At 42.6% G+C, this 14,319-nt stretch overlaps 1 protein-coding gene across 1 annotated transcript in view; it reads left to right on the forward strand.

Annotated features, from left to right (window-relative positions):
- TMC2 (transmembrane channel like 2) overlaps positions 1-2,781 on the forward strand; it is a 75,298-nt gene extending 72,517 nt beyond the window's left edge. Inside the window, exon 20 of the mRNA XM_057701696.1 lies at positions 2,564-2,781. Within this exon, the coding sequence (XP_057557679.1) occupies positions 2,564-2,781 (218 nt within the window). The remainder of the gene's footprint in view (positions 1-2,563) is intronic.
- Positions 2,782-14,319: the final 11,538 nt, after the last annotated feature.

A 14,319-nucleotide genomic window follows, 5' to 3' on the forward strand; every position in this document is an offset into this window, starting at 1 on the left:
ACAGTACAGAGAGAGTCGTGCCCTCGTGGTGGTTTGAATCACTTATACGGGGCATTTCTTCCGGTTTCCTTTGGCCAATCATTTTGATTTGCCTGGTTCTGAGTCTGTTTGGCATATCTCAGGATCCTCCGCGGGCATCTCTCAGCCAAGATGGATTCCAGTGAAGAGGCCTATGGGTAGCCTTGACATCACTCCCCTTTTGACCTCCAAGGAGCTTTCTAGTCTGGAAGGTCTCTTCGACTTCAAGAATGAGAAATACGTGGTCTTTTATCGCTTATCTGGGTAGAGCCCAGCCTCCTCTCTCAATTGTCCCGCTATTGGTATTTTGGAGTTTCTGTCCACAGGGAACAAACTCCAGCTGCTTACCCGGGGCAGGGTGGGGGGGAAGGGCATCGATCTCCTGCCTCACCCACAGTCCCAATGTTCCTGTCCACCTTACTCACTCCCTTCTCCTCCTTTCTCTACTGGCTGCTGATCTAAAGTTTGCCCCTCTCCAAATCTGAATTTTTTATTACAGACCTAAAGCTCTGTCTTTCCATTTTATGTTGGTTAAGTCAATATTACAGTATTTGACTTTTTTTTTTTAATGAAGGAGTTACCTGAACACATCAGTGGGACTAGGCTGTGGGGGAGAGCTGAGGAAGATGGTTAATCTTTCCCTGAAAAACTCCAATAGCCTCTATCACTATCCTCATTTAGCTTCTCTTTCTTGAAATATTTACTAGAATTACACTGATGTGTAACAAACAGGCCTAAAACAGCTAATGGCTCAAACACAATCAAACTTTATTTCTCACTTGATAAAGTCCAAATTAGGTATTTCCACTTGGTGGCCACTTTCTTCCCAAGTGGTGATGTTAGGGCAAGTTCATGTGCCTGAGGCCAAAGTATTGGCTCTCTGTGCAATGATGCTGAAAAGATATATGGAAATAGGGTTTTGGAGAAATGAGAAAGAGTAGCTTTATTCTTAGCCAGGCAAAGAGGGAACACAGTGGGCTAGCACCTCAGGAACTGTGCCCCACTCCCTGGGGAGTAGAGAGGAGGAATAGAGAGAAGTTTATATTCTGGAGCTCATGGTCTCCAGGCTCAAATTAATGAAGGTCTTGCCTTTTTTATCTGTTCTTCTGCAAATTTATAGCCAAAGCTGGCATCAGGTGGCTCAACAACCAGGTCTGGTGTCCCTGAAATTATCACCTGTGACCTTCTTTTTGAAATGTAGAGTGCTACCAGGGAGTGTAGGGGGAGAAGGCCAGGGGAAGAGTACAATTCATATAGAGTCAGAGAGTAATTAGCTTTGCTTAGCTTTGTGAAGGACAAGTCTAGGTACAAGTGTTTGTTAGCAGTAACAGCTAAAGAATAACCAAGATTGCTTAACTCTTTCAGGCCTGTTTATGCTGTTTCCTCAGCCTGGTCATTGTTTCTTTATTTTCCTTGTTTAATCAGAAAAGAAAAGTCTCATTTCTATTAAGAAAAGTCTCATTTCTATTTTTGCTGCAACATGCCGAATGCACAGTGAGGCCAAACAAACCAAAACAACGGAGTTTGGAGCAGAAAAAGGTTTATTGCAGGGTCATGCAAGGAGACGGGTGGCTCATGCCCTAAAAGGCCTGAGCTCCCCAGAGGGTTTCAGTAAAGCATTTTTAAAAGCCAGGTGAGGGAAGGGGGTCGCAGGGATGTGAGCAGCTCGTGCACAATTTGATTGGCTGGTGGTGGGGTAACACGGGGTATCACAGGGATTAACATGATCAGTCCTTAGGCTGCAGGAGACCTGGGGCTATGTGCTCACGGTCCTCATGTAGTTAACATCTTCCATTTGGTAGGAGGTTTTCACATCTATAAAACAACTCAGGAAATGTGCTTCAAATGTTGTTATCTAGGTACTTCAGAGAGGAGCTAAAGCACAGGATATGGGGGAAGGAGCTGTCCTGGGAAGGCCTCATAGGGTCCTGCTTGGTTACAGTGATGCGCGGGGAACCCTGGCTCTGTCTGTCCTGTGGCTCTACCGGCATCAAGCTGGGACGGGGTAGAGCCTAGAGGTCACACATGGACACAGTGCCCATCAAAGCCTGGACTTCATCCACAGGCCATACCAGCCACGCTGGAAACAGTCTATTTCTATGTGCCCGGAACTGGGTTTGGTAAAGAACAAGCCAGTAATTGTCCCCAACTCAGAGTTAAAGGAGGGAGGGAAACGAGTGAGTGAAAGAGCTGGAAATGGATCTGATTCGCAGCAGCACCATCCTGGGGTTGATCCAAACAGTTTCCACCTGTGAGGCTGTTATTATTGCTCCAATTTTATTCTCAAGAAAACCAGGCTCAGAGACTCTAGCCTGAGGCCAGCGTTCAAAGTCTAGTTCTCCAGCCAGCAGATCATACTTCTCCAACACAGCTGCTTATGCCAAGACTAGGCCAAGGTGTTCCTAGATGCCTGAGGGTGATTTGATCATTCTCAGATCACCAAATAGGGCTGAAATCTACCCACAGTGCAGGGCAGCTCCAGAGAGCACCAGGAAACTGTAGGGAAATCTCCCACATGCTCATTCTTGTCTTGTTCATTTTCCAGGGACTGCACATCACTCTGCTGGCCAAAGCCAGGCCCTGGACCAGAAGGCGCAGGGCCCTGGGGCCTCCAGTTCTGCTGGCAGGACTATGCCACCTGCCTCCCAGCACCTCCCTGTATCTCAGCCCCCTGGCGTCAGACCAGACTCTGGCCAAGCCCAGCCTCAGGCGCGTCCTTGGAGGTCAGCCTCTGGAAAGAGTGCTCAGAGACCTTCCCACTGACAGCTGGGACTAACGGAGTACGGTCCTGGGGCTGATCCTCAGGCCCCCACCGCCTCACCCCAACCCCAAATCGTTCTCTCTTCCTCTCTCCTCACACAAGGCGCACATTCTCGCTCCTCTCATTGAATGTGGGAACCTTGATTACTCAATCTCAGTCCCTTTAGCTACCAAAACAGGAGGACAGTGGCTCCATCCACCTTTTAGAAGATCTGAGCCTTCCCGCCACTAACTGCCCTTCCCAGTATCCTGGCTCAGGCAGCTCTGGACCTTGCACTCACAGCGGTTTCCCTCAGCTCCAGACTTGGGAAGATCGGGCAGGGCTGTGACTGCCATCATAGACTTTTTGCACTGAGCCCATGTTGGGACAGCTTTCTGCCAGCTCCACCAACTGGGAGGAGGTTGCAGAAGGACCCACCTTTCTGACAACTACCTCCATCCAAAGAAGGTGAGACAGTGTAAATAAAAGGTTCAAGAAGCCGATGAAGATGAAACTAAATAAACTGAAGTCCAGCTTTGGTGAATGGGAAGATGGTGATTCCCCAGAAACTAGCCGGAGGGGAGCTGATGCCACCAAGCACCAGAAATGTGTGGGAGCCTCCCTGGCAGCAAGGCAAGGAGAGAGAGCAGCGTGCTTCTTCTTATCTAATTGAAGGAAATAAAATATTGCTCAGGGCAGAAGAATCTTTCTCATGCAGGAAATTCTAAAAGGAATTTGATTGTTTATTATAAAGGGACACGGACCATGGTTTGGGGGTAGTTTTGCAAAGGGTGGAGTGCAGAGCCTCGTCTCTGGCGATGCTGTGTGTCACATCCTGGTTCTGTGCAGAAGTCTCATGGGGGCATCGGCCCTGGAGGCCAGACCACTGAGGAGGCCTTGCCAGCGAGGGGCAAGTATCTGCAGGGTGCCTGTCACAGTCCAGAACTCCCAGTGGTTACCCTCAGGCTTCCAAGGTTGACCAATATCCCTACACATCACAAACACAGACAAATTATCCTGTTTTGATGATGCATAATTTTATGTGAAGGAATGTATTTGTTATCTGTTGTTGCATAACAAATTATCCCAAAACCTAACAGCTTAAAACAATAAACATTTATTATCTCACACAGTTTCTGTGGGTCAAGAATTTGGGATTGGCTTCACTGGGCAGTTCTGGTTCTGCAAATTGCAGTCAAGATCTGAGGCAGGGGATTTCCCTGGTGGCGCAGTGGTTAAGAATCTGCCTGCCAATGCAGGGGACATGGGTTCGAGCCCTGGTCCAGGATCAGGAAGATCCCACATGCCGCGGAGCAACTAAGTCCTTGCGTCACAACTACTGAGCCTGTACTCTAGAGCCCGCAAGCCACAACTACTGGGCCCATGTGCCACAACTACTGACGCTCGCGCACCTAGAGCCTGTGCTCCTAACAAGAGAAGCCACTGCAATGAGAAGCCAGTGAACCGCAACGAAGAGTAGCCCCCACTCACCGCAACTGGAGACAGCCTGCACACAGCAACGAAGACCCAATGCAGCCAAAAATAAATAAATTAAATAAATAAATGATAAAAATCTTAAAAGAAAAAAGCTCTGAGGCAGGGCTACAGTCATCAGAAGATTTCATGCGGCTGGAAGATATGCTCACAGATGGCTCACTCATGGCTGTTGGCAGGAGCCTTCGGTTCCTTGCTGGCTATCCACAGACTTATTACTCTCCACATGGACCTCTTCATAGGGCTGCTTGGGTGACCTCACAACACAGCAGCTGATATCTCCCCAGAGCCAGTGATCTGAGAGAAAGCAAGGAGGAAGCCACAATGCTTCTTATAACCTGTTCTCAGAAATTACACTATCGATTCCACCAGCATCCATTCATTAGAATGGAGTCACTAAGTCTAGCTTACACTCAAAGAGAAGGAAATTAGGCTCCATCTATTGATGAATTTTTGGACATGTTTTAACAGGAGATTTCCTAATTCAAATAGTTATCAGATCTCTATCAAGAAAATTCTAAAGCTTTTTTGAAATACATCCGTCAGAGGATTCGTTAATGGTGGCTCCTGGGACCATCAAGCAACAGGAAACTAGGTGAACTAGGGAGATGGGTAGAGGAAGAAGGCGTGGGTAACAGAGGAGGGATGTTCATGTGGTGTGGCTTTACAGCTGGGACATGTCATTAGAAATCCTCTAGAGGGTGCTTTCATCTCTGCATTCTCAGGTTTGATCTTTCAGCTCATTCCGTCTTAAAGCTTTGCTACTCAGCCTACCCAGGAGTTATAAAGCATGAAGACCACTCTTCCTTCCTTCTTTCCTTCCTTCCTCTCTGTCTTTCTTTCCTCAGCTCATCTGAGAATGATTTGAACTATTTCTAGTTCAAATAATTTAGATTTGAACTATTTAATAATTTATCCAGAGAAATATAACTGGTATCTTACTGATATTACCTTAGTTTGTCTGTGTATTCCTTACTGGCAGCAAATGAAACAGACACTGAATTTTTCTGTCAGACACTATTTTTGCAGGCTGATCCTTCGTTTCTAATAATCTACATGCTCAATGTCCTTAAAGAGCTCCACTATACACAGAACCACATAAGTAGGAAGACACTTTTGCTAAAGATCAAGGGGGACACCTGATCAACCCATGACTCACACACTCACAGAAACTGGGAGTGATGCACCAGCCAGTAGGGACCTGGACAGGGTACCAACAGCATCCACTACACTGCTGATCCTCAATTCAGATATGCTTTGTAGAGCCCCACCCAAAGCTGGGGAACCAAAGTTCCACATGCTTTGTATAAGGGACAGTAAGAAATAAACCTGCCATGCAGAAAGGGACATTTGTCTCTCTTGACCTCAGGAGAAAGAAGAGGACAAAAATTCCCTTTGAGAATTTATATCCACAAGGCAACCTTCACACAGAGTCAAAATCCCCACACCAGCTGTGTGTTCAAAAAAAAAAAAGCTCAAGTGGAAAATTTAATTTAAAGTGATCTTAGGTTATTTACCATCATATCGAAAAGAGTAAAATACCTAGGAATAAACCTATCTAAACAGGCAAAAGACCTATATTTCAAAAAGTATAAGATGCTGATGAAAGAAATTAAAGATGATACAAACAGATGGAAAGATATACAGTGTTCTTGGATTGAAAGAATCAATATTGTTTAAATGACCATACTACCCAAGGTAATCTCCAGATTCAATGCAGTCCCTATCAAATTACCAGTGGCATTTTTCACAGAACTAGAACATTTTTTAATTTGTATGAAAAAAAAAAAAGACCCTGAATAGCCAAAACAATCTTAAGAAAGAAAAACAGAGCTGGAAGAATCATGCTCCCTGAATCCAGACTATACTACAAAGCTACAATAATCAAAATAGTATGATACTGGCACAAAAACAGACATATAGATCAATGGAACAGGGTAGAAAGCCCAGAAATAAACCCACACTCTTATGGTCAATTAATCTATGACAAAGATGGCAAGAATATACAATGGAGAAAAGACAGTCTCTTCAATAAGTGGTGCTGGGAAAACTGGACAGCTACATGTAAAAGAATGAAATTAGAATATTCTCTAATGCCATATACAAAAATAAACTCAAAATGGATTAAAGACCTAAATGTAAGACCAGATACTATAAAGCACCTAGAGAAAAACATAGGCAGAACACTCTTTGACATAAATCACAGAATAGTTTTTTGGATTCATTTCCTAGAGTAATGTAAACAAAAGCAGAAATAAACAAATGGGATCTAATTAAACTTAAAAGCTTTTGCACAGCAGAGGAAACCATAAACAAAAGGAAAAGACAACCTATGGAATGGGAGAAAATATTTGCAAGCAATGCAGCCAACAAGAGATTAATTTCCAAAATACACAAACAGTTCACACAGCTCAATATCAAAAAAAACAAATAACCCAATCAAAAAAATGGGCAGAAGACCTAAATAGACATTTTCCCAAGACATACAGATGACCAACAAGCACATGAAAGATGCTCAGCATCACTAATTATTAGAGAAATGAAAATCAAAATTACAATCAAGTATCACCTCACACCTGTCAGAATGGCCATCATCAAAAAGTCTACAAATAATAAATGCTGAAGAGGGTATGGAGAAGAGGGAACCCTCCTAAACTATTTGTGAGAATGTAAATTGGTGCAGCCACTATGGAGAATAGTATGGAGTTTCCTTAAAAAACTAAACATTGAGTTACCATATGATCCAGCAATCCCACTCCTGGATATATATTTGGTAAAGACAAAACTCTAATTCGAAAAGGTACATCCACCCCAGTGTTCACAGGGAACAAAAACTGAAATACAATCTTCAAGGGCAAAATTACCAGGTAGGTGGGTGCCATCCAGTTCTGTAAGTTGGGATTGGTTTTGAGTGCTGAGGATTTCTATTAAAGACAGCTCTCTGCAGTACTGTGCCACATAATTTATTCTTCAATGCAGTATTAGCTTGGAAAATGTAAAGAAAGGCCCAGGATCACAGTTGGGCAGATGAGGTAGGTAGATCATGCAGGTCTACCACTGACTGTGTCTGGAAAATGAGCCACATAAACCCAACCTCCAAATTCTCTTTTTTTTTAAGATTTACTTATTATTTATTTGTTTGTTTGTTTTTGGCTGCATTAGGTCTTGGTGACTGCGTCCGGGCTTTCTCTATTTGTGGCGAGCAGGGGTTAGTCTTTGTTGCGGTGCTCAGGCTTCTCAGTGCGGTGGCTTCTTTTGTTGCAGAGCATGGGCTCCAAGCTCACAGTCTTCAGCAGTTGCAGTGCATTAGCTCTAGTAGTTGTGGCACACGGGCTTAGTTGCTTCACGGCATGTGGGATCTTCCCGGACCAGGGCTCAAACCCATGTTCCCTGCATTGGCAGGCGGATTCTTAACCACTGCACCGCCAGGGAAGTCCTCCCAACCTCCAAATTCTGTTGTGAAGATTCAACAAGCTGATGCACGTAAGACTAAGTGCCAAGCATTAGGCTAAGTGCTTAATAAATAACAGATATCATCACAGGCCTGGATAAGATCAGACATCCTCAGGCTCAGGTTAGGAACACAAACAGCATTGACTGATCAAAACTTTTACCCTGTACTCCTCAGTGATCGTCCTAGAATGCTTCCCATTCTTCTGTGTTTCTGTAAAGAAGTGTTGCATATATGTGTAACACATTGCCAATGAATGTTGCAGGGTTTCTTTGACCTAGGAATTGCTAGAAGCCTTTGAAATTTGATGTGAAAAATTCTCGAAATGAGTGTGAAGTGCTGCCATCCTGTGGTTGTTTCATGCAATTTCCTTTTCTGAAGCTCTCCCTGGTCCCTAGCACTTAAATAAATAGCGCATTCATTTCCATGGGTCCCCAATAGCGTTGCCAGGAGTAAAAACTCTGGGTTAATTTACACCAAAATGACACAGAGAGCCAAAGGCGGGGCTAAATAAAAGAGGAAGAGATGCTACAGTGTATTATCCTTCCCAGTGGGTGAACTCAGAGAAAGGAAAGGCCCACAAGACTTTTTAAAGCTGAGCCTGGAGCACACCTCGAAAGCCTACAGCCCCCTTCAGACCTGCTGCCCATGCAGGACATTTTCTCAGCTGGAACATGGTGAGAAATCTGTCTTGCACATCACCTCCAAACTAATCTGCAATCAAACAGCACTTTAGGGAGAGTAAGAGTCTCATCAGACCCAAGCCACCCATCCTGGCTTTCAGTCAAGGCTTCTTACATGCTGGATCCTTTAGCCTTTTGTCCAACAGGATGAATCTTACACCTCTAGCAGCTTCTTCTCTTTTTTCTGGCATTTGCTTCCACTCTCTTTCCAGCCTCTATCTCTAAATGACCTACACACTGTTCTGTGAATACCTAAATTCCCTCCTGACCCTGAAACCTTCCTCAGGAACCCTGGTCAGCCTCCCACACTGCTACATCTTAGCCCTTGATTAGTGAAGTCTCTGAGGGAAGAGGTCATGGGTTAGTACCACCACTTTTATTATCCTCCCAGATCTCTGCATGCCTTATCCCCTTAAGATCTCTGCTCAAAATGTCACCTTTTCACTGAGAGCCTCTATATAACAATGCAACATTCCTTCACAGGTACCAACATCTGATGTACTGCATATTTACTTGATTTTCTGTTTCCGCCTAGGGTATAAACTCCTTGGTGGCAGGGACTTAGTTTTTTTTTACTACTGTACCCCCAGGCCCTAGAAAGATACTTGGCATTCAGTAGGCACACAACCCACCACACTTATTTTTAAAGTACACTTACAGTACCTTCACACTCACTTTTTACCTTTTTTTTTTTTAATGTTTATTTACTTGTCTGTGTCGGGTCTTAGTTGCAGCACTGGGGATCTCCGTCGCCATGTGCGGCACCTTCCTTGCAGTGTGTGCCATCTTTTAGTTGCGGCTCACAGGATCTTCCGCTGCAGCATGCAAACTCCTAGTCAAGGCATGTGGGATCTCGTTCCCTGACCAGGGATCGAACCCGAACCCCCTGCATTGAAAGTGCAGCCTTAGCCACTAGACCACCAGGGAAGTCCTACCCCTCTCCTTTTTTTTAATGAATGGAAAAATGGATTGATTCTGTAGCTTCTTGAACATCAATAGTTATAGCTGATTCCTCATCCACAAAAGAAGATGTTAGGTCATATAGTCTCCAAGGTGTCCACTAGCTCAAAACTTACCTATGTTCTCAGGGGCCCCCAAAAGACCAGATGAATTACATTGATTAGTTTGGGTTCTGAGAAGATGAACAGATGCAGCTTTGGGCTCATTTCTCTGCTCACCCTCCCACCACCCCCACCAGTTCAATCTTCCTGTCTGTGAGGTGTCGGCAAACTGAGTCCCCTGAGCCTCACACACATAAAATGATGCCAGCTGTCAGGGCCACACCAGTACTTATAGAACTAGGCTGACGTTGACAGGAACTGGAATGATACAATCAGGATAGTAAATCTGAGGTAAGGAAGTACAACAGCTTGTGGCACCCCAAAACTGTTTTGATCAATAGCATCTTGTCTCCTCATCCAAAATGTAGGTAAGCAGTATCCTTCCCAGCGCAAAATCGGATGCTACCAGGCAGTGATGGGTGGCTGTAATTTTTCAAAGAAAGAGGAGGAAATAATGCTTAGAAAGCAGCAATGGAAAGCAAGGAGGACGTAACCTTTAATACCTATCTAAACAATACGTGGGTCATAGAAGCTACCATAATGGAAACTAGAATAAATTTGGAATTGAATTATAATGAAAGTATTGAACACCAAAATTTGCAGAATTCAGCTAAAGAAGTACTTAGAGGGAAATACATATTGAAGAAAAGTTTAATGAACCAACATCCATATTAAGAAATGAAATAGAGAACAGCAAAACAAAGCTAAACAAGTAGAGGAAAGGAAATAAATATAAGAGCAAAAAACTAATTTAAAAGAAAATAAACATACAACAGAGAGAATCAGCAAAAGCAAAAATTCATTGTCTGAAAAAGTAAATAATAAAAATTCTCTGACAAGACTGATGAAAAGAAAGAAGGTAAAAAATAAATATTAAGGATAAAAAAAGATCACAACTACAGATTTGCAGAAAACAAAAAATTCTCCAATTCAAATCTATATTAAAAAAACATGAAAGCATAAATGAAATGAACAAATTCCCAGAAACCTATAACAAAATGGTCCAAGAAAGTAGAAATCCTGAATAATCTGTGGCCATTACAAATTTGAATTAGTAATTTAAAATATTCTTTCAAGATCTTCTCTTTGTTCTTAGTGCTTTGCTGGTTTATTACAATGGGTGCAAGCCTGGATTTATTTTTATTTATCCTGCTTGAGATGTATTCCTGCACCTTTGGATCCATGCTTTTCATCAGTTCTGGGGAAACTGCATCCACCAGCTCTTCAAATATTGTTCTTCCTGGTTATGGTTAATTTTATGTTGTCTGACTGGGCTGAGGGATGCCCAGATAGCTGGTAAAACACTGCGTTTGTGAGGGTTTTCCTGGAAGAGATTACCATCTGAATTGAACTGGGTAAAGAAAATGGCCCTCCCAAATGTGGGTGATCATCTTCCAATCCACTGAGCACCAGAACAGAACCAAAAGGTGAAGAAAGGGCAAATTAGTTCCATCTCTACTTGGGCTGAGACATCCATTTCCTCCTCCTCTTGGACATGGTGCTCTGGGTTCTCAGGCTTTCACTATCAGATCTGGGCCTACAACATCAGCTGCCCCCATCCCCATTCTCAGGCCTTTAGGCTCAAACTGAATTACATCATCCGTTTTCCTGGTTCTCCAGTTCACAATGGGCAGACTGAGGAACTTCTCCACCTCCATAATTACGTGAGCCAATTCCTATAATAAATCTCCTCTTAACTGTATTTATATCTATAGCTATTGCTATAGCTATATCCTATTGCTTCTGTTTCTCTAGAGAACCTTCACCAATACACTCCTATTTATCCTTCCTGCTTTCTGGGCAGAACAGAAGCTAGACTCTCTCATTGCACATTCTATGTCTTCTAATCGCTTTTTCACCTCTTTATCTCTCTTTGTTGTATTTTGGATAAATTTTTCGGTTAGATCTTCCAGTTCACTAATACTCTCTTAAGCCATGCCTAAATTAGTCAATGCTAATCAGTCAATGCATTTCTTTTAAATTTTGAGTTTTTCATCTCTACAAATATTGTATCTGTTCACATCTGCCGTGCTCCCCAAACACAGCACAGATGAAGCTGCATACCTCAAGAACAGGAACTGGCAATCCTTTTGCATAAATGGTCAGATAATAAATATTTTAGACCTTGTGGGCCACATATAGTCTCTGTCGCAATTTTTTTACAACCCTTGAAAAATGTGAAAATCATCCTTAGCTCTTAGGCCCTACAAAAACAAGCCACAGGCCAGATTTGGTCCCAGGGTCATGGTTTTCTGACTCCTGCTCTACAGGTCCCACACTCAACCCAATGCAATGGTCAGTGCGGCACAGGAAAGCTTATTAAGCATCCATGAGGGAAGGGTTAAGATAAACTTCCTCTGGTAGTGAGCCTGGTCCTCTCAGCCTATATGTGGGAGAGATGATCCCAAAGACCACGTGTGCCTCAGTGAGGAAATACATCGGTGCCACACAGCAAGGAACCAGTGGAGGCCTGACGTCAGGAGACCCAGAGCTCAGAGATTTTAAGCATCTGGCTGAGACGAGTGTGTCTCAGAGGATAAAGTGCACAGGTCCAGGGGCCAGCCCAAAGCAGCCATTTTATAGCAGGGACTGATAGGGTCCCAAGACGTAACACTGGAACCTGAGCACAGAGAACTGAGACATCCCCCCTTTCCCCCTGCAACTAGAGTATGAGAATGCTCCCATAAACCCCACTGCCATTTTGAAAAGACCTGAAGAAGAGAGGGGAAGTCTGAAAGATTCTTAACAACCCTGTTTAAACCAGAAACAACTGAGATGCCAATAATTGGGAAGTTTATACACTGAACATATTTTCCAGGTTCCAACAACATTTAATCAGTAAACCAGGGACTTCCTAGGTGGCACAGTGGTTAAGAATCTGCCAGCCAATGCAGGGGACACAGGTTCGATCCCTGCTCCAGGAAGATCCCACATGCCAAGGAGCAACTAAGCACATGCGCCACAACTATTGAGCCTGCACTCCATGAGCCACAACTATTGAGCTCATGTGCCGCAACTACTGAAGCCCACGCGAGCCCATGTTCCGCAACAAAAGAAGCCATGGCAATGAGGAGGCCGTGCACCACAACAGAGTGGCCCCTGCTCACTGCAACTAGACAAAGCTTGTGTGTAGCAATAAATAAATAAATATTTTTTTTTTAAAATCAGTAAACTATCTACTGCCATTGAAAGTTGAAAAATGGAATACATAACTTTTACTGTGTGAAACTAAACTGTTTAGAGGTGCTCTGTCTACATGTGTAAGTTAATGGTTAACATGACAGAAACGAATCAGAGAAGCTGGGTGCACAAAAAATGGCATTTTAGTAGATTTTATGGGAAGTGATGGGAGAACTGGGACTCAACTGAGAATAAGTAAAATGAAATACTGTGATTAAAAATTTATCACTATTTATTGATAAAGGGATAAAAGAACAAGATGAAAGTTCACTCACTAACATTTGCTGAGTTCCTACTACATGCCAGTTACCACACTTGTGTCACACAGGGCCTTTGTTCAGTAAAATGTTTGTTGAGGGGATGAGTGAATCCTCCATCTTCATTCTGCAAAAGAAATGAAAGCTCAGGAAGGTTGGGCGATTAACTTAAGGTCACATTGCAATTAGCACAGCTGGGATCTGAACCCAGGTTTGCTGACTCCGATTCATCCTTATTGCTGCTTAAAAATCATCCCCAATTCGGTGAACCTAACAAACAGCCCACAGGCAAGGGAGATATGGCCTTTGACATCACATGCTGCAGAGATGCCCATGAAGGTCAGGAGATGCCCATGAAGGTCAGGATTATGAAGTACTAGGGCAGATAGTTTAGTAAAGAGAGGAAGGTAAGGAAGCCCAAGAAATATTTTAGGTGTTTATATCATGCCCCCATCTAATCAAAGCTTTTCTATCTCACTAGTTGAAGTGCACTTTTCTTCAGCCACCTAAGTTAGCAAACTGCTTTAGCACAGTTCCTTTATAACCAGAGGACTCAAATCTATCTAAAATATGACTGTGGTTAACTTACAGCTCAGTGACTCTCAGGCTTTTTGTATTTAATCCACAGAAATGTGCATTTATATAACATATATATGGTATGTATGTTTGTGTATACATGTATATGTGTATATTAACATACATATGTGTATACATATGTATGTTTAACTGAGACAAAAGTTTTACGAATCAATACTCCTTACTTTATATGATGTACTATTTTTTTTTTGGGGGGGGGGTACACCAGGTTCAATCATCTGTTTTTATACACATTATGTGATGTACTATTATTTCCTATATTCTTTCATCCTACTTTTTTAATGTTGGCAAAGAATGTCTAAATTAATTCTGCAATCCGATTCCAACTTCTCTTTGAAACCCCTAGTAGATAAGCACCTGTAGCCCCAGGAATATTTAGGACTCTAAGTATATAAGTAATGAAGTAAACCAAAGTCATAGCACTAATATTTTCCATTACATTTTGGAAACTTCTATTAATTAAACAGAAGATAGAAATAGAACTATTAATTAAATAGGTATTTATAATGTTTAAGAGAATTTAATATTCCAATGTAACAGATTAATTTTGCAATTCCATTTTAAAATGTGAGACGGAGTAACTGACTCAGACTCATGACTATAAGTGGATACACGTAACAAAATTTAAGCACATTTGTAAGCAATATTGAGACTATGAGAGTCGAAGATTTAAGACTAAAGTTTAATCTGTTATTTTTTGAGTGAGCTCAGTACTTGGATCTTGTCAAAAAACCAAATTGCTTAAGAAGAAAATATCTTAAAATTATAAATGCACGTTAGTTGTGGGAACTTGTTATAAAAATCCCCTTAAGATGATTTACTTTTTAATTTACCAGCA

Source organism: Hippopotamus amphibius, chromosome 12 (genome assembly GCF_030028045.1).
Source record: "Hippopotamus amphibius kiboko isolate mHipAmp2 chromosome 12, mHipAmp2.hap2, whole genome shotgun sequence".
Taxonomy (NCBI): domain Eukaryota; kingdom Metazoa; phylum Chordata; class Mammalia; order Artiodactyla; family Hippopotamidae; genus Hippopotamus; species Hippopotamus amphibius.